Raw genomic sequence first — 25506 nt, 5'->3', positions numbered from 1 at the left:
GCGGGCTTGGACCTCATGTCGCTGTGTGCTCGCCTCCCCAACCTCTTATGGTAGCACACATTCCCAGTGAGCAAACACTCACCAAGTGTTCCGAGAGTGAGTGTTGGGTCGTTACTCCATTTTCCAAGATCTACGGAACGTGCACAGATCCCGATCGGTTGCACCTGGTCTATAAACTGTGTCCAAAATGCTCGGGAAGTGAGATAATGTTCCCATACACAGTTTTGCTTAGTGGTCCTCTCCGTGGCCATTCGATCGATTGTGTCTATTGAACGAGGCTCACTCTAACACGCAAGTAGGTACGTGGGTTCTGAGTTCTCCAGGGGCCGGCATCCCACATGGATGGCGAAGGCAACTCCGCAGGGAACATGCATTCTGATTTACAGCTTTCCCCCGTAGTTGGCAGCTGCAAGAATGCTGCGTGCCCCCAAACATTACGTGTGTCGGGAACCTAAGCGCGGTGCGGCTCCAACGTTTGCCCCTCTCCGGCGTCCCCTGGAGTACCGAGTCTGAGACCTGGCTGTAACACATAGGGTTTCTCGGTCGCAGGGCTCACGTAACATGCCATTTCTGGATGATAATTCGCTGTATGACAGTATGAATCCTTTCCTCGACATTCACCTGGTGTTTCATTCCACATCGCACCGCGAAAAATGTCAGCTCTTGCTGTGTCTGCAACGGCAGAGGAGGAAATCATATTTCTCAGCTTTGCGGAATTTCATTACCATTCACTTTCCGAGGATACCAACCTAGTAACTGTTAACGCACTCATGTTAGCTGGCCTGCTTATGCTGTTCTTCACGTCACTAAATTAGATTCCAGTAGAGCGGACATTCGCCTGCCAAACGTCCCGTGTCTCCGTTGGAACTCTTCCGAATAGTAATCAGTCTCATTGGATAAAGCAAAGGCTGCCTAGTACGAACGTCAGAGGTCATCTGATCTGTGAATTCTTGTCAGTGTCATCGGTTGAGTTTATGATGCCTCGCAATTTCAGCAGCTCCTGGTTATTCTGTATGTGTTATCGCTGCAGCCCAATATGCCCAGCCCCATTCATATCCGTTACACTGAAGAAGATATATATACGTATATATATATATATATACGTATGTATATGATGCTACCAGGGGGCAACCAAAAAAATGCTTTGTAACGGCAGCTTCACTCGAGATTCGAGCGTCCCAAGACTACCTTTGAGACGCCTCATGACGACGCAATCAACAAGAATTGGTTCGAGGGAAATGAGGAATAACCAACCTCAGTACGCCAACCAATCACTCCGTGCCACCAAGCAGAACGAAATGGAGAACCCACACATCTAAGAATTATCGTGGCCATGACTGTCGAGGTGGGTCTACTGTCCCCATTGACAGACCACCTCCATCACCGACTCGCTGGCCTGAACCAAGCAAGCATGATCAGGTCCTTGTGTTGCGACGCGAAGAAAGAGGCGGAACTTGCAAGTTCGTAGAAGACTCAGCTGGACGTAATGCGAGGTCAGCTACATGCGATGACAGTATATGAACCATGGGGTGCCCTTCGGCTCCTGACATCGGTCTCATTCTGCCGCCCCGTGAGAATCTTCGTCGCCCTCTGCCATGCCATCTGGAGGAAACGTGAGGAAGAAAATGGCGACAACAGGCAAGCACAATAATCAAAACTACGGCTTCAGGAATGCATTAGCCACGTGACCAAAGCATCGAATCAGAAGAAAGTCGAAGGAGGACAAAAACCGCGTAGAACGACACAACAAAAATAACGTCCTCCACATTTGCAAGAAAACAAGAATCGTGCGATGGGAAATGAAAGCCGACGGCTGATACGCACTGACCGCGAAAGGGGAGGCAGTGGCTGATAAGGAGTGGACGGAAGCGAAGCATCCAGAGACGATGGATGCGACCAGCTGCGACTGCTCCACAGCTTGCACAGAGTAAGACGAACATGACGGCAAACAATGTGAGCAGCACCGAGGCGTTGTCCAGAGAAGCCATCGAATGCGACAAACACCGCAACTGGTGACCATCTCCACAAGAAATGGAACATCTCCACAACTGAGGAAGAAGGGCAATGCAACAAGTAATGCACCTGTCTCGACGGTTGTACACACGACGCACACACATACGAACGCTCACACATCATATGTCAGACTCCTACGCTCATGCAATGAAATCGACAACGATCATCGTTTCGACTCCCTATCTCACCTTCATCTTCCTGGGCGTCGAGCAGTGAAACCAGGTTGTCTAAGATGAGATTGGCCTCCGGCAGAGGAGCGTAGGGAAGCCCTGTTTGGGGCTCTGCCCATACTGAAGAGCGACACATGGTGAAAACGCAGGACAACCCAAACCGTAAACGACGAGAACGAAACAGCTGCCGCAAAACACAATAGTTATGGACACACGTTGCATAAAAACCTTACGCAGTGTTGTTGGGGCTGGAAAGGAGAACGAGCGGAGAACTCTAAGAGTACGCACCAGCGCGGATGTGAAGATTCATGCAGAACGCAAAGGTAAATGAGAGAAAACTACTTGAGAACCACAAACGCAGACAACAGTGAAGACACTGCGAAACGGGGGTTTTGCCGTCTCATTCATACGTAACTCCTTCGGTTGATAGCCGCTCGCTGCGCCCTTTGGGGCAACGGCGGGACTTGGAAAATCAAGCGAAAAAGACAGAGAAAAGCACTCCAGCTGGCTAGACTTCACATCCGCAAAAGCGGATGCAACATATCAAAACACGCATATCCTCCACACAGATACAAGTGTGGTCTTGTTGAGTGTTCGGCCTAAACATAGGCGGGGATGCGATGGAAAGACAGGTGATCTAGCAGGCCGCCTACTTAATTTATACATGGATATGTTCGGTGACAGCTAGGCGCGTGGGATGACACCTGTGCCGAGCGAATGGCAGATAGCCACGTAGACACGCGAGTGAGTCGATACGGGTAAATCAGGCGTTGGCTACACAGACCAGTGGACGGATTTTCGTAGAGTTATGATCATAGATGCTGCCTTTGACATTGACACATACAGTCCCACATACGCTTAAAGAAAGGCAGATTCACGTTGCCGTAGACACAGACAGTACCCAACACAACCGTCACATTGGCAGCACGGTCCGCAAAACGATCTGACAACTGTACCGAGGTGCTTAGGAGGCGCGTACGAGCCCGACCGATAGACACATAGGCGACCCAAAGTGAGCTGGCGCTCAAATGTCGGCAGGCATGGAGATCGCGGAGAGCACTTCGCCACGTACTCAATAATAGATGAAAGGATAAATGCGCAGGACCATGAGGGGTACAAAGAGTCAGCAGGAATGAAATAAGAAAGCATATGGGGTCGTGTGACCAGTGAACCGAGGCGAGTGGTAATGCTCGAGGATGGTCCGGCAGAGACATATTCATGTCGAATGGTACGGTATTGTACGGGAAAAGCAACGAAAAACTGCATCCACGTTGTAGATGCAAACACCTTACACCTGTGCCGTGGTAAAGGCGAACAGTACCACATCTCCAATTTTCCATGGACTCCGGAGCTTCGCCGGGACGCATCCAATCCAGTTCCACTACTCAATATCATCCCCCCTCATGCGGACTGTCACAGGGAAACACGGCGGTCCGCACGTGAATGGCAACACTTGGAAATGCACGGTACATGGCATCAAACGCATCACGAGATAAGTTACACAGGCAACCCTACTCTGGCATCGCGTTTGTGCATCCCACGACCCGCCTGAGTGAGGCACACTGTGCGCGTAATCTTCTGATCTGCCACGGCCCACTCACCGTCTAGCGGAGCACCACCGTCGTCGCCTTCCAGATCCAACAACGCCTGAAGAAGCCAATCCTCAGGAAACCCTAAATCGTTTTCAGCATCGGCTGTCGCCTCTTCCGCACCCATTGGTATGTCGTGTTCTCCGTGGCTTGGACTTGCGGGTGTCCCTTTCCCCCCCTCTTGCTTGTGCGTTGCCGTTCGTGCTTTTTTGGGTGGCGGAGGCCCTAGCTCTGTCTCGGGATATAACACCAGAGAACCACTCGACAGGCCTGAGACGGCCGCGTGGCCAGCCACAGGCGCGTCTGCGTTCGCTGTGTCGTCGCTGTATCCTTGGGGGCCTTCTCCCCCTTTCTTCCCCGCACCTTGTTCGCCCCAGGCGCTGACGTCGAGCAGAAGTGACAGGCGTTTGTGCTCAGATCCGGTGCTTCCAGGCACGCTTGCGATTTCGGCTGCATGTCCTGGGTCACCATCACTAGCGAAGGCACTCTCCAGACCACTGGCCCCACCAGTCGAAAAGCCACCTGAGCGAACACGCAAAACCGAAGGCAAAAGCTAGTTCCATCACCAATAAGCCTAAAATCTCCGATGGAGAAAAACACATCCCAATCGCAGCATGCACCAGATAACAGACGAACTCTCTCCTCGATCCTTCGTCGCGCGCCCGTTGCGCATCCCAAGCCGTGCCCAATGCGGATCAGCCACTGCGATATCCGCTTCCACCTATCCCTTCGTTTCAGAGTTATAGTACTATCACTCCTCATTATGCGCGATGTTGGCATATGGGTATCGTGACACCAAGTACGGGTTATCTACGGCACTGTCAAAACGTGTTCTTTTTTGATTCTCGTGGGTCAGCATCTCAGCTTTTTGTGACTGGTCCTTCGCTGGTGTTGCTTTTGCTTCATCTTGTGGGTCTCGCAGTCACTAAACCCGCGAACTCGTGGTAAGCAATCATTATCTGCATTCGTGTGGGTGAAGGTCTATGCTGTTCCGAAAGTGCGTGGGCGTTTGACAGAGTGTACACATAAAAGACGCCACGTGTTGCGACGGTGAAAGACGCTATGGGGAGACGTGCAAACACTCTAACATAGATCAAGGCACCCAAGATGTGGAGAGGGGCAATCGGATTCCAAGTAAGGTACAAAGGCACCTACAAGTGGAAAGGAGTGGGTCAACGAAACAGACTCGGGGACGAGCTGCTCGGCTGGTGGCAGCTTGGTTTCGGGACGGTGACGAGAATCTTTCTCGCACAACAACGGTGCGGAAGACAGCACAACAAACGAGCACAATACAAGCGAAGTGATGCGCCGTGTCCGCCTCTCTTACCGTCGTCCGTGCCGGCGTATTCCGGCTGTTCGAACTCGTCTTCGTCCTCTTCTTGCACAGGGTGACTTCGTTTGTGCCTTCCTTCAAGCGGTTGTCCTTTTGGGGTGGCAAGTTGTTTCGCGCTTCGCTGTGCGACGGTCGTGTGATCTGTTGTGTCTGGAGCGCCCTTCGCGTCTTTCTGTCCGTCTATGATAAGAGCGGCGCAAGATATCGGAACGCTGAGAATGACCAGGTAGCTAGGTGCCCGTGCAGGAAAACAAGACACCATGGGCAAGAGAAAAGGTGTATGGGGGAGACGCGTCAAACCGCGTACGTGGACGAAGTACAAACACGGGACCGCTAGACGTTTGAGACACCGAGGACCAAGGTTGACTCAGGGTGAACATGAGTGCACACGGCAGCAATACGTCCGAAGGACATGACGACAGTAAACGGACTTTTTACGACAGCGCCACGCGATGGCGGAGAACTTCCCATTCCGGCTATGTCCTGCAGTTCGTATCCCCCATCGTTGGCGAGTTCCAGCCTCGTAGTGCACCAACCAGACCTCACTTCCAATATGTTTTCCCTTCTCCAGTCTCTCGAATTCCTTTCCAGCACTTGACTCCAATTTCAGGAGATCGTCGGGACACACAAGTACTTCTACGCCGTCTCACTCACATGTGCCTCACCACATCTCGCAGCTGCCCCCGTACAGCATTTCTTTTCCACGGGAACCCGTTGTGTTCGCGGCTTGTTGCGCATGCAGAGGGTTCTGAGCTGTTCACACGCATGCCCTCCCTGCCACTTGGTCCCCCGTTGCAAACCGCATCTCCACTACGCTTTCAAGAGATCATCACATCTTTTTGCTCGATGGTACATTCACTCCAATGTCGTATGTCGAACGGTAGGTGAATGCGCATCGGACGTGCGGAGGCCTTTGGCTCAGCCTGACTGTCGATCCCCGGCACATAGACACTCGGGGAAGGACACAATTCGAACACATCTCTGCTGGTTCTGTGCCACTGCCGATGGTAGCACCGACACGGGAGAGAATAGGTTCGACGACACACACACACATGACTCGATGAATGCGAAGCAGAGGAGCTGACATCGTGAACCCAGCGTGGCATTCATCTAGTCCAAAAGCCCAACCAGAAAAAGGAACAGCAGGCGGCTCAGTAGCCAAATGCAGAGAGGCTCCACACCGGGCGGGGACGGCAGCTAGGGGAAACAACCGTCCTTGACAGGGGCAGGACACGTCAGACACCCAGAGGTGACACAAATGATGATCGCGTGTGGTCCGAGTTGGCCCGAGAGAGCAACAAGTAAACTACGCAGAAAGAATAACTGCAGCGATGGCACCGAAAATTAACTGACGCGACGCGGGAGAGAAATGGAAACGATAGCGGCTGCGGGACAAGAGACTCAGACAACGACGGCGGACTGCTCACGAAGGCGCAGGTAACACCAGAAAACACAGCCGTCTAAAATATGACCCAGAAAAGCGCAAGGCACTCACTTACCGTGCAGGCATTTATGCAAGTATTCCGTTAGAGACCCAGGAACCGGAGTGCTGGTAGGAGCTGCGGAAATCATAGATACGACGACGGACGAATACTTGTCATCATTTGGGGGTAGATTGGCCGTCCGGCGAAGCCAACCAGGAGTTGAGAACACGCAGGGTTCGAAATGAAGCAAATGGTCGTCAGCACAACAGACAGTGCCATGCTGGTGTTGGGACTACGCTTGCCTATCGCTGCCGGGTTACAGGAGCCACTGTTTCATCCGGTGTCTCACCCGTGCACGTGCCTCGTCATGTTCATCGCCAGTGTAACGTCTTTCCCTTCCCATTCATGGTCGCAGAGTTCCGAGACGTTCTGTGTCTCGCGGCCACATTATTCACCTTTTCCGGATGTCGCTCTGGCGTTTCACATCCGCCCAGGCGCACTTCCCTGTCCTGTCCAACATCGTTCTCACACGTGCTCCTCCCGTGCGCATACTTGTCCCTTGTCGGTACCGTTCCCTCCGCAGTAGGAATTAGTTGTTTGTCTTTCAGCTTGCACGGTCGTTTCCTGCCTGACGCTTCACTTTTGTGACTACCCTTTTGAAATCTAGGTGAGCCTTGTCTCCTCCCCTGCTGGAGCAGCATCGTCGCGTGCTCTCCTCCCTAACCAAATCGGTTTACCCCTGTTCTCATTCGTCCTGTTTGTGTTCCTTTTTACATACATGCGCAGACCACTACTGCCGCCCGCACACAAATGTATTCCCCTTTTATTCATACGCGTGTAATCTGACGCCTTTCGTCTGTTTCAGTTCTTTCTCCATCGACGTCGCTTTGCCGTCAGGCCTCCGCACGATCGCCTCTTTGGGATGGTTTCGCACACTTAGGCATCTTTACACGCCCGCAGATACACACCAAAGACACCTACGCTGTATCAGGCCTGGGTCCGCTGCAATGGCGACAACGAGCGTCTTCAAGGGATCGAACCTTCTCAACGGCCGAGACGCAGCTGATGCGCAGAAAATAGAGAAGACACAGCAAGCGGAACACCCGCACTGATCCATCCGAACCAGAGAGCGAAAACACACGGGGGGATATTCGCTCCCCCTAGTGTCTCGGACTGGGTTGCAATATCCGTTTTCATAACTGCAAATTGTGGCAAGCTGAAACGATTCCGTCACATGGCTCCTCTGGGATACCCGCGGCTATGTTCTATCCTGTTGCTGAACTACGCAGCTCAGTACTGCCTTGTCCACTAAACATGGCTTCACATTTATCGCTACATGTATCACTTGCAGTGACTCCAACCCTGGCATGCTTGCCCGCTACCGACGGCGTAGCCAGGAGAATTACGTTGGATTAACCGGCGTTCTCCATCCTCGTTCCCGCCCCCACTACACATTTGCGCCTGATGCCGCTGCTGTGACGGGTCGATGCAAAGACTCGTATGGCTGTGCGTTTCTCTGCTGTGGACTCTGCGTGGGTCCCACATGTGGCACATATTGGTGTCGTGCTCTGGTTGTTTTCTTGCCTTAGTGGTGCATGCGTCTTTGCTCACCTTCAACGACGCTTTTGAGTCTTTGTTCGGGATCTGCGTCGCTGCCGGCTGCAGCTGCCGCTTGCTGCCTAACTGGCCGCGAGATACTCGAAAAACTGGTCGAGAGAATCTGTTCTATAATCTCCGCGTTGCGTGGATTTTCTTTGAGCTGATCCCACGTCGTGCTAAGTGCTCGCTTCAGTTGTCGCGTTGCTCTTTGCAGAGGCTTGGCTCCAGCAATATGCGGGTATGTCTGACACACAGCTGCCACGTCCGCCAAAACTTGTGTTGCACTGGTCATGGCACGGAGCAAGGAATCCAGCGCTTGCGGCCGACTAGCATGTCGCGCATAATATCGCCACTGCTTGACAACAATCGCCTTCCCTTCTACAATCGCTGAAAGCGCCGTTGTCCATGCATCTGCAGGCACCTCTACGGCAGGAAGGGCACAGGGAATAACGCAAAAGCAGAACAACACCGAAAGTGAGAAGACAAACAACAGTAACATCTGATGCCCCAGACCTAAGTAACCAATTTTAAGAAAAAGTAAATGTTCATGTTTTCATGGATTGAAAAGTGTGAGGTAATCCAGAACGTCCACGTTTCAGTTCAGTCCTATTGGTATCCATTCCGCCTGATACGCCCGCCCCCTCTGGACTCGTATGCTATCCACACTTTCACAACCTGTCGCGGCACCGGAGACCTGGGGATCACGCCTGGTTCCGATGTGACCCACAAAACTCCATATATGGAAACGGATAAACGCTGCGTAAACATTTTACACACGTTCTATAGGGTTGACTCACGCCCAAACGCATAGTTGCATATAAATGTATGCATACATATACATATATAAATGTAAACATATGCGAATGCGTCCGTGACCATGCACCGTCCGTTGTGTGTTACGTAAATGTACTGAAGGAAATACCTATTGATATACCGATGCAATACTGTAGCAAGCCAGTGCATATGTATTAAGGTAGGTGGTTATCCGGGCACATGGGCACACGTCTCCGCAGGGATAGTACTATCCGTATCTCTGTATAACCGACCGCACATGCTATTCTCATGAGCATGGGCATATACACCCAGAGAAAGCCAGAAAACGGGACGTACGACGGGGACAAGGAAAACAAACACGCATGCACCCTAACGCATTTATTTGAAAGCATGGATGCGCTTGTGCGCTCTACGCCAGGAGAGGCGTCGCGGTCGGTGAAGGAGCAAGGACAGGAAGGGGCTGACCTTCAGGAGGAATGACGTCTGTCAACAACGGTGATAGAGAGTTGAAGCCGTCGAGGGCTAGGGAAGGCGCGGCAGTTGCCCCCCCTCCAGGGGGGAGTTGAGCCTGAGGGTGCTTCAATCCATATGCCGCAGCTGAGAACCGGATAAAGACGAGTACCACGCACAGTCGCAAATACAGTCCCCATTATCCTGTGTCGTCTCGTATACCACGGAGGCATGGGAAATTCTGCTGCATGACTGCGACGAAGTAGCCTGGTGTTTGGGGAAAATTTTGTGAAAGGGATTAGTCTCTTGTATTTTCGTGCGCATCTTTTTAAGTCCCCTGATAGGCTACCGCATACTCACGGGTACGCGTCCATCCGGTATCACCTCCAGGCGTGGCCTGTCAGCGACAACGAACATGCCAGGCGGTGTCTCAAATCACCAGAAGCATCGTCGGTCGCCAGTGTCGGCGCGGTCCTCACGCAGAACTCCACGTCCACGCAAAGTCAGAGTGGCTCAGAAAGGGATCTTCCTCACAGATGCGAACGGTTCTGTTCTAGTGGAATGGCGTTGGTATTGCTGTATCTCGCATGTGACATTTCGACGCGTAGTGTCAGTTGTACCTGCGTATACCCTTGTTCATCCATAGTCAGGATGACTCGCCTGCATTCCCTCAGCGCGGTATTCCTGAACGACGTGAGAAACCGCGCTACCCCAACGAGTAGCACTCACATTGTTTGCCTCCGGAAGCAACTCTCCTCACCTGCGGCTTCCGCGGCAAGAGCTTGTCTCAAAAAAGAAGACTCCGGTATGCCTGAAACACGGTGAAAAGAAACGGCAGTCGGATCGGGAGAAGGACTGCACGCGACAGTGATTCTAACCCTCAAAAGAAATGTCATGGCATTATCACTGAGTCGGGCATCGTGCTGTATTCGAAACAAGCGAAACGCGAAATTAAGTGAGAGAGACAGTGCAAAAGTAGACTTGCTGCCTCTCAAGCAATGACTGAAGAAACGGATGTGCAGGGCTCAACGACCAAGAGCCAGAGACGATACCAGCACAGCCGACAGAGGACGGCTATGACCCTTTAGGCACCGAGGCAAGTTGGACTGACACAGTAAGACGACCGTCGCGACCCGCATGATACAAAGCTGTGCGATGACGAAAATGGTAGATAAAAAGGCATAAGAGAGGCGCGAACGCGCCTGACAAGGTAAAGGGCCGACAACCGTCTAGAGGTGCTCTATTCTTCTCTCGCGTTTCTGCGTGTCTTGCCTTATCATGTCCCTTATCCCTGTGCCTTATCATGTCCCTTATCCCTGTCGCGTCTGGATCTATCGCTCACGGCGGTTGATGTCTGGTCGGCGCTCTAACATGGTGCCAATATCTGTAAGAGGTCGCCGGCCCGACACACGCAATGAGACGGCTGACAAGCACAAGCACAAACCCTTTATAAAACAAATTGTACGTGCATATGCGAAATACCCGAAACGGCATGGTGACACCAATGAATACCTGATGTTACATGCGCGTGTGCATCGACACAGAAGAAAATGTGCACAAAGACGCCGAGCATATCGTCCACGTGCTCGACATCATACGTCTTCCATCCCTTGTTCTGACCTTCTCGCCTAGGCTGCTTCCCACACCTAGCCGAGAATCACGCAAAGGGTTCTTACGCACAGTCTCCCCGCAGGCGCCTCCATGGGCGCACTCGTACACTCATTCAGACGCTCCCACGTATACAGCAGGAGTCCGGATCACATAATGAGTGTCGCGACAAAGTCGAGGCGTGCATCTGCGCACAACCGTGCACACCTAGTCAGTGGTAGTGCGGAAGATGCTCTACCTCTAAGGAGACGGATACATATACGGAGATATTCATCGTTGGAGAAAGCTCCTGGTGAGTGGCATGGGGACATGTAGACGTCGAAGACATGACGGCATATACAAACACACAGATCCGCCCATATTTGTATATCTAGGAAACAAAAGTGCATATGCGCCAAGAAGCAGGGTTGCAAATGACGTGGATACAATACGTGCATATAGCAGCTCACGAATATGGACACACACATGGCCAGAGATTCCAGTGGATAAAGACTACTGTTATGCAAGCCTGGTAATAGATAGGAAGGGAAATACATGCGCAAGAGTACCTCGCACATACATAGAAAACGTTGGGCCATGATAGACACGTAAGCAGACAGGCGTGCAAACGCAGGATGGCCACATGCCAAAGTAACAAGAAGAAAAGCACAGCCACGCAGAGTCAACCAGACAGAGAGCAGTGAGGCAACGCACAGGCGAGTGTACAGAAGGCAGTGAACACCTGGGATCGAGGACGTGTTCAACTGTACGCTGAGCCACACATAGGCGCAAACATAAGAAAGGCATATCAGCAGCGCGAGACCACAGCTGTACATGAAGGACATCTGTTGGATGCAGAGGCGGACATGAGACTGGCCAGATTAGGCGCTTCGCGAGGCAAATCGAGATCCACCACCAACATAGGAATATCGAAGATTCCCCTGAGAGCCCCGGTCGCAGATGCCGTACATGGCAGCACGGAGCTAAGTTTCTCCAGGCACTTGTTGACACAAAGACACACAGAGAGTCAAACAACTCTGTATGCCATGGATTCACCTTTTCACACAAAATCTAGTGAGCATGTACTCGTGTCTGGAACGACGAAAGATACTACAACAGCCTCATTCCCTATGACTCGCGGCTGAGGATATCCACAAACAGAATGATCTTCTCCTTTCTGCTTCATTTATCCTGTTCCCATAAGCGCCTCATCCCATTATCCGTGCGCCTGTACATGTTGCCTCACCAATGCTTTGCTCCGTCAAACGATCGGTGAATGGGTTTCCAGGTTGGAGTTCAGGAACTGGAGCTCTTCTGAGTCCTACCCGAGGGGTTACAGTGAATCCGAGTGATGCCGCAACTGCTGTGCGAAGAAGCTCTAATTTAAGATCTTGTATATAGGGAACGATATCCTCCCCAAATAGGAGGGTAAGCTCCCCACGCACTTCGCGCTCCAAACGCAACTGAGCCTCCAAGGCGTTTTCTTCGATCTTCTTGTCGGGGCAAGGTGGTAGTAAAGCTCGAATAACGCGGAATTGGTTACACGCAAGTACAGCAACCGCGAGCTTGCGCAACAGCGTATTCACTGACGTCAGCGCTCGTTCGCGTTGCGTTGCTCTCCTTAACCAAGCAGTTGCGTCTGTCCTCAACTGGTTGAAGAAAATCTCGTAGAACTTATAAAAGACACCTAAATTCTCGACTGAGAACACGACCGAAGCGAGAGCAGACATGGACCAAGGGATACGTCCACACACCCATGGCATTCACAATGGCAACTGATTGGAGCACGCAAATACATGAGACTGCGCCACTTACAGTCCAGTCAGAAAGCAGGGAAAAAGGCGACTTGGACATAATCGAAAAAAGACTCGCAGAGCAAGACAGAGGCTAACGACCGCAGACCAAGAAGATGCGGGCAATTCCAGGAACGTATGTCTGCGATGAGAGAGAAGTGGCGTCACTGAACGGGCTGCTGACAAGCTAAGGGCCGAAAGCGCCGACGATACTGCGTGACCATGTCAATTAGCCAAACAGTATCACTGCGTCTCCAGTGGCTACCTTTCGGCTTTTCAAGTTGCCTGTTGTGTGTATATACGAACCCATGCGGACATGGACTTTCAAAGCCGCATGAACCCTTTCGAATACACGCGTCTACTCCCGTCCACTCGACTGGACGGACGGGTTTAGTTAGTTAGTCGCTGTTGTGGCTCTTCGGAACGCCTTGTGCCTTTTCCGCATTCCTTTCCAGCCCTTGGTCCTTCCATGAGGCGACCCACCAATCAGTGCCTCAACGTGAGTGTCTAGATCCTGCATCATGCCCTACCCCCGCCCCCTCCTTGTGCCGGGCAACACGCATTCAACCACTCGGGCTCTTCCCTCCAGGTCTCGTCTCTAATGAAATTGAACGCATTTCTATTTCGTAGCTTGCAATCGAGTGTGTAATCTTACGTGTAGGGACGAGACCAGGGTCCATAAGGAGCGCTTGCAGTTCAACTTCACTGAGTTCGGCAAACGGGTGGTAACTGGCCCCCTCAACATCGATATCGCTTCCGCCGCTCTCCCGTCGGTGGTCTCCCTTGTCTTGTGGCGGATTTTCTTCGCTCTCGGGGTCGGTGCTTGCTTCCTCAACCGCGAGTGCCTTGCGTTTTGCACCGGTGACACGTTTAACTTCCCTGACAGCCACGTCGTCTGCCGAAGCACAGCAAAGTGTGCAACATGGAAACTGTAACACAATCCAGCGAATGCAGAACGCACACGTTAATACCCTGTGCCGGAAACGAAACAGGAAGCGGTTGCACGGTCCACACATTGGAGACACCCACAGAATCAAGTAAAAGAACAGTGAGTCCGGAAGGCAGAAAGGACGCGTCTCGCAGAGACAGCGGACGAACGGAGGCTGCAGCGCGAAGAGCCAACACTACAGCAAGAACGCTCATAACGAAGGCGTGGTGACGCAAAGGGCGTCGAGATCAACACCAAAACGAAGCGAATGAGGGGAAGCGCAGGCGGTGTAGTGGCAGATCTGAGGAACCCCTTGTCTGCCGAGCAGCAATCCAACGAGCCGCACGACATAGATGCCAAGCCAGAACGCGACACAAACAATGCGTAGCGAGAACAGTAGCCGGTAACACGTGTGCCTTTGTTGTTGATTGTGCCCGTAGCATTAGAAATAAATTCGTTACGCACCCGGTAGCAACAAAACCAAAGGAAAGAGCAGATCCATTCCCTGGTTCTCTCACCCTCGTGTGTTTCCATCGTGTTTTCGTGCCCGGCCTCGTCTTCTGCTACTTCCTGCACGGGTTTGCCTCTTGGGTGCATAGGCCTCGAAGTGCCCCCTTTTCCTGTCCCTCCTGCTGTCCCACTGGGTTGCCCGTTGGCGCTCCCCTCCTCCGCTTCTCCAGCGGCGCTGTGATCTACGCCCTGTTCTCCATCGGCCTGACAAATATCAGAAGTGCCATGGGGCGTGTCCCCCCAGGGAGTCTCCGCGAGTCTCCGTTGCATCCGCCCCGGCGAAAGGGATGCAGGAAAAGGCAGAAGACGCGACGGAGACGAAGGAGTCGGAAAAGACGTGAGGAAGGGAGGCAGCTTAACGGAAGCCCAAGTTGGGATTAAGGAAGGCATGCTCACTTCAGTAACGCATAAATCATGAAACCGTTTTAGAAATACAAGAGAGGCCACAAAAGCTGTAAGGCTGATTGCGACGAGAATGTGAGAACGACGAACAGGTAAGTTTCTGCGGCGTTTCCCGCGTGATTGTCCTTTTCTGCGTGTGGCCAACGTTCTGCCTCTGGGATTCGTCTGAGACGACCGTGTGTGTGCAACAGGAGATGACGAAGGATAGAAGGAAGAAGTATAAGAACGCGTGGGAACCAATCGCGGCTGGAGTATGTGGTCAGCACCACCTTCCAGCGCAGTTGTAGGCACCACAGCGGGGCCCTGTGGTTCCGACGGGAAGCGCATAGCAAAAATATCGCGAGATACTGATGAAGTTGAAGAGGGGTGGGAGGGCCCGTAAAGGGACGACCTTGAGGGGGGTTCCATTTTGTTGTACCAAGCATTCACCAGCGAGCGGAAGAAACATTGGGTTCGGCCGGCAGTACAGCGTCCTTGGAACAGCCTCAGAGTGTGCGGCAGAAAACAACGATTTGGTGCTGGACCCGAATCGAATTAGAAGAACACCAGGGGACAAATAGAAAGCGTCAAGTGGGAAACGACAGAGTACGTGTACAAAGAACAGCAAAGAAAACCCCTGGCTGAAACTCGAAAGAAGAGATAAGGGAGGACACGTAAAGACGACCGCAACTAAACAAGTAAGAAGTGAAGCTGAGGCAGGGTGCCATGAGGGAGCGCTGAAGAGACGGAAGCAAAACAAGGACGGGTGTTGACGAGATGCAGCGAACTAGGCAGGTAAGAGTCGGGGAAGGTACCCCGAGAATCAGTCTGCTTCTGTCCTTCAGCCGGGACACCAAGCAGGACTTGTTTCAGAGAGCGACTGCGGGTGTATGCACTGAAGCAGTCCCGAAAAAAACCCTTGTCACCTGTGCTAAAAGGGAACGCATATGCCGGCCGATGCTGGCTGCCGTTCGGCCGGTCCCGTGTTACTTTGTTATCCCCAACAGTCGTCTTTAAACCGTCTCGACCATTTTCCTGCCCACGTATTCTTGTCCTTGAACATGTCTTGTGGTTTCAAGGTCTCTTTGAGCCTCGCTGGGCTTTCTTCACTGTTCTCAGGCAATCTCGAGTTACGACGAGAGCGCAGGAGCGGGTCGGCAAAGTGGCCGCAGCAGAGTGCCGTCGACCCCGCCGTATATGCTTTTTCCTATCTCCTGGGAAACAGAAGGAAAAAACTGTAATCGAATAGATTCACTCTCATCCCCTGTTGCTTTTACTCGCAGTGCGTCGCGAGCTTCGCATGGAAGGAACACAACAAGATTCTCCCGGTGAGGCACAATGGCAGGGCCGCATGGTCCTTCTCAGGGAGCGTGAAGTAAATGAAGGAGCCGGATGGTGACCGACGACAGCGGGTACACCAAAAAAATATCGCGTCAGAACGCGCCCAATGTTTTCAATGTTTCGAAAGGATTCCGCCGCTATGTTCCAACCTCACTCGAAACCGTCTGCTGCGTACGGAGCAAACATGGGGGGACTCAAGGCTGCAAACTCTGGGCCCGGTGCATCCGTTACCTGGGTCCGCACGCACACGGCTTTTCCGTGCCCATTTAGGTTAAGGATACTGTGGCTGGGGGGGAGGGGGGGTCACTAGCACGCCGTTGCACGAGCAACGGGTTCCTTACCCCGGCGGGCGAGAGTGTTGACCAACGCAGCAGCAGTCAAATTGTTGCCGGCGAGAAATGTGCGAAATAATGGGAAAAAGTGCCAGTTGACTGAAAGAAGCTAGCGCCAATGTTCATCCTTCCACGTCAGGGATGACCCCGTCGTCTTCGGGACTCTATGGAACGCCTCGCAGCGCCTATTCAAAGTTCATTTCCATCGGTCTGCCCTCCGCCAGCGAGCGTGCCGCGACTCTCAGTCGCACTGTAACAGTCCTACAACAAGCAGTGGCATCTTCATATATTTGTCGCCTTTCAACATCTAGATGGGGCTAGTAATCCCTCTCTTTTTGTAGTGAGCATGTCAACAGGGGAATGCGGTGCTGCAAAGCGTCACACCCAAGTTTGCAGCTCTATACTAGATCTTTCGAAAAAGGTGCGTGGGCTAGTACGCAGGATATCTGTCTTGCCTGGCAATCACAACAGACGTTCCATCAACACCCTGCTGTCGGGGTGCGTGCTGCACAATGATGAGGTTCCACAGAATCCATCTCTGTTGGAGCTTACACGTCGTTGTAAGCCTGTGCTCCCCGTCTCACCGAATGCCCAGACGATCACGTCTGACCCACTCGCGGCTGGTCTCTTTGCTGGCATGTGGCTCGCTACGACGCCTCGATCGTAATCCGGAGGGCTGACACACCACTTAGCAAGCAGCCTTATCAATATTCCAGTCTAAAAGGCCTAGGTGACGGGTCGGTGCGTTCTGTCGGCCGACAGTAGCACGGGACCGGAGTTGAAGACGAAGCATCAACTGCTGCTTCACCCTTCTCTGGTGTCCTGGGCGAGGTAGCTGTAGCCACCACCAACTGAAGAGATATTTGCCCTTCACAGAATCTAGAGGCACGCAGTGAAATTTCTCGCGACTCCGCAGCACCGAATGTTCAGCGAGGGGGCACACGAAATCAATGCAATCGACAAGTGCGTAGATGGCAACAGGCTGATGAAGGCATGAAGAGACGCACTTTAAAGTCAAGAAGGCCGCCAACCAGAGAGTTTCGGGGTTGACTCATGAGTCTAGCACGCAGGGTCCAGAGGCCAGATGCATTTTGAGATTAGCAAGCAAGCTAGGGGAAGGAGCTTTTTCGCGTCGGGATCCGAGTACAGCCTTCATGTCTCTAGGCAAGACAAAATTCGTACAAAGACGCGGACAGCAAGTAGAGGTAACATTGTAGCCGTTGCTTCCGGAACGGGAAAGTACGTGGTGTGCGTGCTAATTCGTTTCGCCATTGACGTTTCTCTTTGTCCAGTGTTACCGTGTGCTGCGGCATCTCGTGTTTCACCTTACTCTCGTCCGAGCGGCAACCGCACGAAACGCAACGCGTTCTCGCAACGAAAAAAGATAGCAGCGGATGATCCACAACGGTGGTTCCCACTCGACGAGTGTGCCCAGCTGCTCATTCGAGCGATGCCGTCGTATGTAGCCGTGGCGGGGCGAACTGTGAGGTGACCCTCCACCAGCATGTCCTCGAGGCAGAAACGTGAGAGCAGAAAGAAGTTATTCTATGAGTGCATGCCGGTTTAAATAGGACCACTGTTCCCAGAGGAAACGACTTTGCAGCTCGAAGTGCTGGCCTCTGAAGTTGCGTCTTGCCGAGGGACCCGGCCACGGTCCACTCCCCCCCTGTTGGGATGCTGCCGACCAAAATGACCGCCGGTGCGACGCAGTCCAGGGTGAACGTTGGAGAAAAAGACGGGTGAATCGTTTCTGGAGGGGTGGAAAGGGTTCCTTTGCTCACTACTTCACATCGATGAGCGGATTTAACCCCCAATGCTTTTCGTAGCACCCCCCTGCCAGCTCTGGCCTGGGGACTGTGCCCTGCTAGCTTGCGACAACGGGTTCGGTGAATTTTTCCGTGAACCGCTCTGTAGGGACGAAGAACCGAATTGCTTTGCGAAGGACGGTAGAGCACAAGAGACAAAACATCACCGCTCCGTAGTCCTTGCTGTTGAAACTGAACACGAAAAAGTTGGCAGCCTGCCAGAAGGCGCGAACCGTTCAGTCGCGCTTTGATCAAAAAATGTGTGTCTGGAAGGGAGAGAAACGAGCCTTGAACAGCCAGGTGGTCCCAACAAAAACGCAGTATTCCATGACCCGCAACAAGCAAGATGCCGGAAACGGGATTTCCTCAAGGCACCGCCAGCCGGGTTCGGTGTGTGAATCGTGAGTCGCGCACAAAGCGCCACGCGCAAAAACAGTCGTCACTTGTGTTATGAGAGACTCGCGAAAGTGAAAGGTCTCCAGAGTTTCCACTAGTGTCTCTCACGTGCACAATCCTCCCACCTGTCTGTTCGTGAGTCATTAGCAACTGTGATTCCAGCGTGATATCGAGAGAATGCAAGTTCCACGTGGAGGGGGGGTGCGAAATGTACATGCCGCCACCGCTACTGCTAGTATACATCTCCGAGATTTCTTTATTCGGAGCAAAGTTTCCCGCTGGCCGTTATCTGCGTTCGTCACAGCCCAGCGGTACAGAGAGCATTCCAGCTGACCCTGTGTCAACTGTTCGCAGGTGCGTCATCTCTTTGAAGACCACAACTGGCGTATCGATGATTAGAATGGACACACACACTCGAAAAGCGACACCCGTGTTTCTTTAAAAGAGCAACTCAAGCCCAACAACCTTCCCTGCCTGAACAAGTTTCGCCAGATATGCAACATGTGTCCGGGAAAACAGGATCACAAAACAAAGCAACGGCCACACGCGAACGCATATGCGTCCGCTTAATGCAGATGTGTACACATACATCAAGAACGCTGCCCTCTGTTTGGAATGCGGAGGTACACGCGAAGAATCGCGAGCAAAACTCAACCTCGTTTTCCGGAAGGTTTTGAAAAAAAACAACTCGCCTACACCTACACAGATACCTGACTACATACAGCACACGCATATAAACATGCATGCATATACGCACACATTGCTTGTATCAGATGGGCCTTCCTCAGAGATCTCGATGCTGAAGCGGGTGTTTCTACTTCCTTTTGAAAATGCATTGTTGCCTGGGAAGGAGTAAATGCCTGGAAATGAGACGTCTTCGCGAAACGCCGGATCCGAACCCAATATCAACAATGACGTGCAAATATACATATCTATCCGTAGATTCAGTAAGCATACAGATGTCGACGTGTATGTTTACTGGCCGGACACACACGCGGGGATACGGGTCATTTGTGCCGAAACACAGTAAAGTGTAGACACATGTATACAACTCCCCCACTCTTGTGTACATCCGGTTTGACATACGGGGATATGTAAGTAGGTCCAAGCGGATCGAGGAGTGCAGTTTTGCGTTTAAGAAAGATTTCCTTGGATTCGTTGTTGCTGGTTGAACAGGAAAGCGGCGGCATCCTCGACGTTTCCGCCGGCCATGGACAGAGCGTCCACAGCGTCTGTGCGGAGGAAACCGAGGTCCACGAGTCTGACAAAAACGCAAAAAGCAAGATGCGTTCTGGGAGAAAATGGACGAGGCGGACGGGCAGCGGGAAGCAGCCGAAAGAAAGTCAAGACAGGAAAACAAGCAAAGTGCGCAAGCTGCACGAAGCTGAGAAGGACGAACTTGGCAAGAGAGAAGGAACAGCGGCTGAAAAAGAACCGACTTGCTGGAGGACTGCATAAGCAGAGTAAGAGTACCGACAGAGCATCCCCACTAAACAGGCGAGACGAGGGCAAAGAGAAAACCCTAGGCAAAAAGACCGGCCGCAAGAGAGAAAAGCACAGAAAAAAGGGAAACAGGGGCGACGCTTCAAAAAACCAGAAAACACAGACATCTCTCGAAGAGAAAACGACGGGAAGGATTCCTCCGGTGGTCCTGTCACACCTTTTGATCTTCCCCATTTCGCCTCAGATCCACTTCCTTTCTTTTTCTGCCCACTCACTGCTGCACCTTGGCTTCGACTTGCGGATCCATGCTGGTTGTACTCTGCTGTCTCAGAGGCCCAGAAGACGGCAAAGAGGAAGAAAACGAGGAAGCGGAAGAAGACGAGGAAGCGGAAGAAGACGAGGAAGCGGAAGAAGACGAGGAAGCGGAAGGATCAACGTCCATTTTCTTGTCTTCGCCTGCGGAGGTTGCGGTTGGAGAGCCGAGGCTGTTGGGTGTATCGGCCCGGCCGAACATGCCCTTGGTGATGTCTTTTTCACTCAAGAACGGGATTTCGTCGTCTGAAAGAAGACAGGCTTCTGTGTAGAACCAGCGTGCAAACTCGCGTCACTTTAAACCGCCGTCACTGCGTCTCTCCGTCTTCTTCCTCGGTTTTCGTGCTCCCTTCTCCACGTCGCCTGCCGTGCGTATCTGTCCCAGCCTTGCCGGCTTCTCTGCCTCCCTCGCCGCCCCGCGCACAGCCCCGCCGTCGTTTGTCTGGCTCGAGGCACCTGTCGAGGTTCAGTAACCGTCTCTAGAGTCAAGGCAAAAGCGTGGAGACCCCTAGCCCTCCATTTCTGAAAACCTTTCTTCTCTCACGCAACTCACCGTCGATGCGCAGAACGTTTTTCTTCAGGTCGATGCAACACTGGTACCGCCGCAGAAGATCGAGCCCAAAGAGGAATTCGACTTTGTTGTCCTGGAGGACCGTGAAGCTGGAAGGGAAGAATCGCTGGCCGATCTTGAGCGTGGCCAAGTGGATTTTCCCGACAATTTCCGTCTTCCCCACGCCTTGAGCCACCCCGCGGTATCGCGTGTCCATCAGACGCAGGAGGCTGCATTTCTCCGCGCACGTGTAAGACATGAAGGTGCTCTGAGCGCCGCTGTCCACGAAGGCTTTGATGGGCACTCCGTTCACTTCAATGTCGATGAAGAGCATGTACACGGAGCCGAACGCCTCTGGCAGATGCTCCTGCGCGAGAAGGTAGTTGTCTTCGACCTGCTTCTCGCGGATCTCCTTCATCATGAACTCCTGAGCCGCCGCCGAAAGGGGGTCTGCCAGCGCAGCGTTCAGTTGTTGCAGTCGGGACTCTTCCGCCTGGAGACGCAGGCGACCGAGAAGACAAAAAGCCGGGAGGGAAGCAGGTGCAAAACAGAGCCCAGCGAGACACAGGAAAGCGAAAGTGGAGACGCTGGAGAGATAGAGCAGCCACAAGGAAGGGCGCACCAGATCGACGGGCAAAACAGAAAAACAGGAATGGTCGCTCGGCGTTTCTCACACGTGAGGCGCCAAACGAGGCCCGTCTTCATCTCTCTCTTCCTCTCTTGGTTTGGTTCTCTCGCGATCTGCTTCCTGTCTCTGTTCTTGGCTTTCGTCGGGCCTCACCTTTCTCCGTTCGTCCAGCTGTTTCCTCAAGTGCTCCACGAGTTTGTCGAAACTGTCGTTCTTGCCGTGGCCTTCTTTGGCTTCCTGCACTGCCTCTCGCAGCACGTCGCCGAGGGGGGGGTTTTCGAGGGCCAAGACGCCGAGAGTCGCCTCTTGAGTCGTGCAGACGTTGATGAGTGTCTGAGCCTGTTGCTTGAGGTACTCTTCGTCGGAGAGAGAAGCCGTTCGCTCGCTGCCTGCGGCGGGCGCCCCCGAAGAGGCCTCGTCCGCTGGAGCACGCGACGGCCGCGGAGTGGTGTCGCGCTGCTGGGCGTGCGTCTTTGCGCGCCCGTCCTTCACAACAATGTCTGCGCAGCCGCAGCAAATCAGAGGGGCCACGGAAAGGTAGCACACAACCGCGAGGAGGTGAAAGGACCCGACAGAGGTGAGAAGTGAAGACAGAGAAAACAGACAGGCGAAAGAACGGGAGAGAGGAAGGACGGAGACAGTGAGGGTCAGGCGGAAGACCAGGCGAAGAAGAGAAAAGGAAGGCGCACTACGAGAGGAGGGCCCCACAAAGGAGAGAAGAGGGTGAAGAAACGCGGGGGTGGAAGAGAGACCGGAAACGTCCAGGAAAAAGGGAGAAATCGGAAAAGACAGCGCGAAAGAAAGATTTTCCGAGGTGCAAAACCAACGGCACAGGCAGAGAAAGAAACGCCCCTGCGTCTCCTCATCCATCATAAACTTTGTCGCATTCCCTTCTTTCCTCTGAAACTTCACGGTGTATCCTGGCTGGTTTCTGCTCGCCCTGGAGCTCTTCTCTGAATCAACGCGTACTCGAAAAGTCAAAGAGCGACTGCAGACTTTGCTGCTCCCGCCGTGCGCCAGTCGACCCAGCTTGTCGCCTCCCTCCGGTTGCCCCGGAGACAGGAGGCGCGATCGCGCCCGTGGAGCCCAAGCCGGGCCCTGCAGCGTCGCGCCCAGACGCAGCGGGAGCAGCGACAGACCGTGCATGGCGACGAACAACAAGGATCATACTCCCATCTGGAATGCCCGCGGCGCCAATGGTCGTAGCATTGCTGCTGAAAATAGAAGAAAAAAAAACACAGCTGGGAGAGATGGGACAAGCCACTCGGACAGGGAAAGCGTTTTCACTCATATACCAGTGTCCAAGCATGCACCCATATGAATATCTATATATATATATATATATATATATATATGGGTATTCATATAGAGAGTCTTCGGCTTAAACGAATAGGAAAGCGGCTTCATTTTTTCGGTAAACATGCTTGCGAGGCCTCCTACCACCAGGCACGTATATATATATATATATTCATATATGGAGATCCGCTGATACATATATATGATTGTTTTTCTTCGTCTCTAAGTGCACCAGTCGCTATTGTTATTGCATACATGCCTACACGGAGACACTTGGGCACTGCAGAGGGCACCCGCATGCAAGTGTATCGACACAGACGCTTTTCTCTGGAGCGTCGTGTTTTTCGCAGTGGCGAAAAAACACACGCGTTCGCATTTGGAGGACTGCCTGAGCCCAGAAATCCATGAAGAAACGCCTGTATATCGACATATCTATATACATGACTCGATGCATAAGCTTAAATACCTGACTATATACATACCCATGTGTATGTGTGTGGCTGTATACATACGTGTGTATACAGGAGTATATATGTTTAAATGCACGCTTATGTGACTTCTTATTGCATGTACAGTGACAGATGCTTTTGTGTTAGAAAGTCTAAAAAGCGCAGCTCACCTGATGGGCTTCATGTCCACGAGGAGCTGTTGCTCGCCAGGAGGAATTTGCGTCTCTGCCTCAATCAGCGCCTTGAGAGCGTCGAGAGTTGTCCCCTCGCTCACTTCCAGCGAGAAGACGGTGCCAGTGTCTGAAAAAAAAAACTGCTCGTGGTCGACCCAATGTACGTACACGGAGCATTCATATGCCAACGTACACATACAACGTACACGTAACCATGTATATATGTATATATATACATATATCCTCAGGTGGATCACGAGAATGGCGAATAGGCGGGAAAAGACCTGCAGCTGCCTACCCTGATGGGCACGCGTAGACGGCCCCCCAGCATGTTCCTAGACAACGTGAGACGAAGCTGTAAAGTTGCGTTTTTGCATCTCTATCTGTAGGGATGTGTCTTTCCGTGTATTCAAGCGCAAGTACGGGGCTGAATGGGCTTTGCATCGGGGGAGTGTGCAGGGTCCGACGCACACGAAAGTTGAGACCGAAAACGCTGGACGAGAACAAGTCGCGCGAAAGAGCAGACGAAAGACGCAAGACAAAGACAGAGTGTCCCACCATACGAGAGAAAACACGAGTCGCTGCGTACCGTCGGAAGCAATGGAGATCTGCATCTTGGAGAAGAGAATGCTGGAGTGGCAAGGCCGGCTGGGGCAACAAAACGCCAAGGGAACGGAGAACGTTCACTGCGAGGAAGAGAGGGAAACGGGAAGGATGGAAAAGGTTGTGAAGCGCGAAGAAAGAGGAAACTTGTCACTGCCCGCATCAAAGTACGGAGAGAACAGGAGCGACGGACCAGGAGGGAATGGGGGAAAGTCTGGGGAGCTGAACCGAGGGAACACAAAACGAGGCGAGACGAAAGAAGAGCTGACGAGATAGTAGGACGATGATAAATGTCAACACACATAGCGAAAGAGAAAGAGAGGGAGTGTTTGCGGACCGAAAAAGAGCAGCGGGGCGCTTCCAAGAAAACCCACGAGCACCGCGCTTGTCACGGGGGGTCGAGAGCGGTGGAGGGCAGCTTGTGACTTCCAGGATTTGCGCCGTTCTCAGCGAAAAAAAGAAATCGGTGTTATTTGGGAGAGTGTGTCGCAAAGAGAAGAACGGCGTAAATGTCCAGTGGGCAGATGTCTTTGTGTCTAGATGTAAGAATCTCTATCTAGCGATACAGACACAATCACGCATCTATACGTGTTTGTGTGTATAGGTGGAGATGAGAAGAGAAGGAAGCATGGAAAACACGAGACGAAGAGCTCGACTTCTCGCCGTTCCTTTCCTCTGCCTTGCTGGCCCTTGTTTGATTCTAAGAAAGACAACCGACAAGGCGGAGGGCTGGCGAGCGCTGGAGGAGAAATTCCGAGCTCCCGTGAAAGGAAAAGGCGAGATGTCTAAAAAGAGGACATGGAGGGGAAGAGAGACGAGTCTTCAAGAAACGCAGAGATTCGGGGAAAAAGAGAAAAACGGTCCTTTCGTACTGCCCGACAAGGTTGTGATGGTTTCTTGCGCCTTTTCCCTGGAGTGGCATTTCCTGCGACGTTGCGCGTTTTTGTCGCGTCCGAAATCTTGCAAATTCTGCCCTCTTTTCTCGCCCTCGTCTTGTCTTCGAAGAGCGCGGCTGACCAAACGCACACCTTTTCTTCCTTTCTTTGCTCCGGTCTCTCGTTTTCTTGTCTTTTCTTCCTCTTCAGCGTCTTTTCTTCCCTGTGCTTCTTTGCCACGCCTTCGAACTCGCACGTCCTCTGGCTGTTCCTGGCAACTCGCCAGCTTTAGACCCGCTTCTGCCTTTCTTCCTCTCTATTTCTTCCTCTTTCAGCGGAGGTTTCGAACTGCGGAGACATACGTCTGATTGGGGGCTCTCGAATGCGTGACTTCCTCTTCACTGGTCCTTGCTGCCTTTCCCACGCCCATCCCAAATGCATTCGCAGTTTCTCAATTATCTCCGCTCAAGAATGTAGCCCTGGCTTTCCCGCCTCCGCTCCCTCCAAAGGGCGTATATTTACAGACACATGCATATATGCGTCAAGATATTTATCGACACATGCATGTATGCGTCAACATATTTATCGACACATGCATATATGCATCAACATATTTATCGACACATGCATGTATGCATCAACATATTTATCGACACATGCATGTATGCGTCAACATTTTTATCGACACATGCATATATGCGTCAACATATTTATCGACACATGCATATATGCGTCAGCATATTTATCGACAC

General features: G+C 52.4%; 2 protein-coding genes across 2 annotated transcripts; both read right to left on the bottom strand.

Moving 5' to 3' along the window:
* Nucleotides 1-1555: 1555 nt before the first annotated feature.
* NCLIV_044470 (hypothetical protein) lies at nt 1556-14440 on the bottom strand (the record flags this gene model as incomplete). Its single annotated transcript, XM_003881369.1, has 12 exons — nt 1556-1602; nt 2202-2303; nt 3785-4294; nt 5100-5285; nt 7511-7591; nt 8141-8551; nt 9368-9499; nt 10113-10163; nt 10695-10775; nt 12186-12638; nt 13388-13627; nt 14179-14440. The coding sequence occupies 12 exons, from the start codon at nt 14438-14440 to the stop codon at nt 1556-1558; spliced, it is 2556 nt and encodes an 851-aa protein (XP_003881418.1).
* Nucleotides 14441-19559: 5119 nt separating this feature from the next.
* Nucleotides 19560-23890, bottom strand: NCLIV_044460 (putative DNA-damage inducible protein; the record flags this gene model as incomplete). The annotated part of the gene is made up of 7 exons (XM_003881368.1): nt 19560-19686; nt 20144-20426; nt 20734-21223; nt 21512-21858; nt 22322-22572; nt 23274-23403; nt 23866-23890. 7 exons carry the CDS (start codon nt 23888-23890, stop codon nt 19560-19562), a joined length of 1653 nt encoding a protein of 550 aa, XP_003881417.1.
* Between the last annotated feature and the right edge of the window lie 1616 nt (nt 23891-25506).

Source organism: Neospora caninum, chromosome IX (assembly GCF_000208865.1).
Source record: "Neospora caninum Liverpool complete genome, chromosome IX".
Lineage (NCBI taxonomy): Eukaryota > Apicomplexa > Conoidasida > Eucoccidiorida > Sarcocystidae > Neospora > Neospora caninum.
The sequence above is the reverse complement of the archived record's forward strand: the minus strand, read 5'-3'. Positions and strand labels throughout refer to the sequence as shown.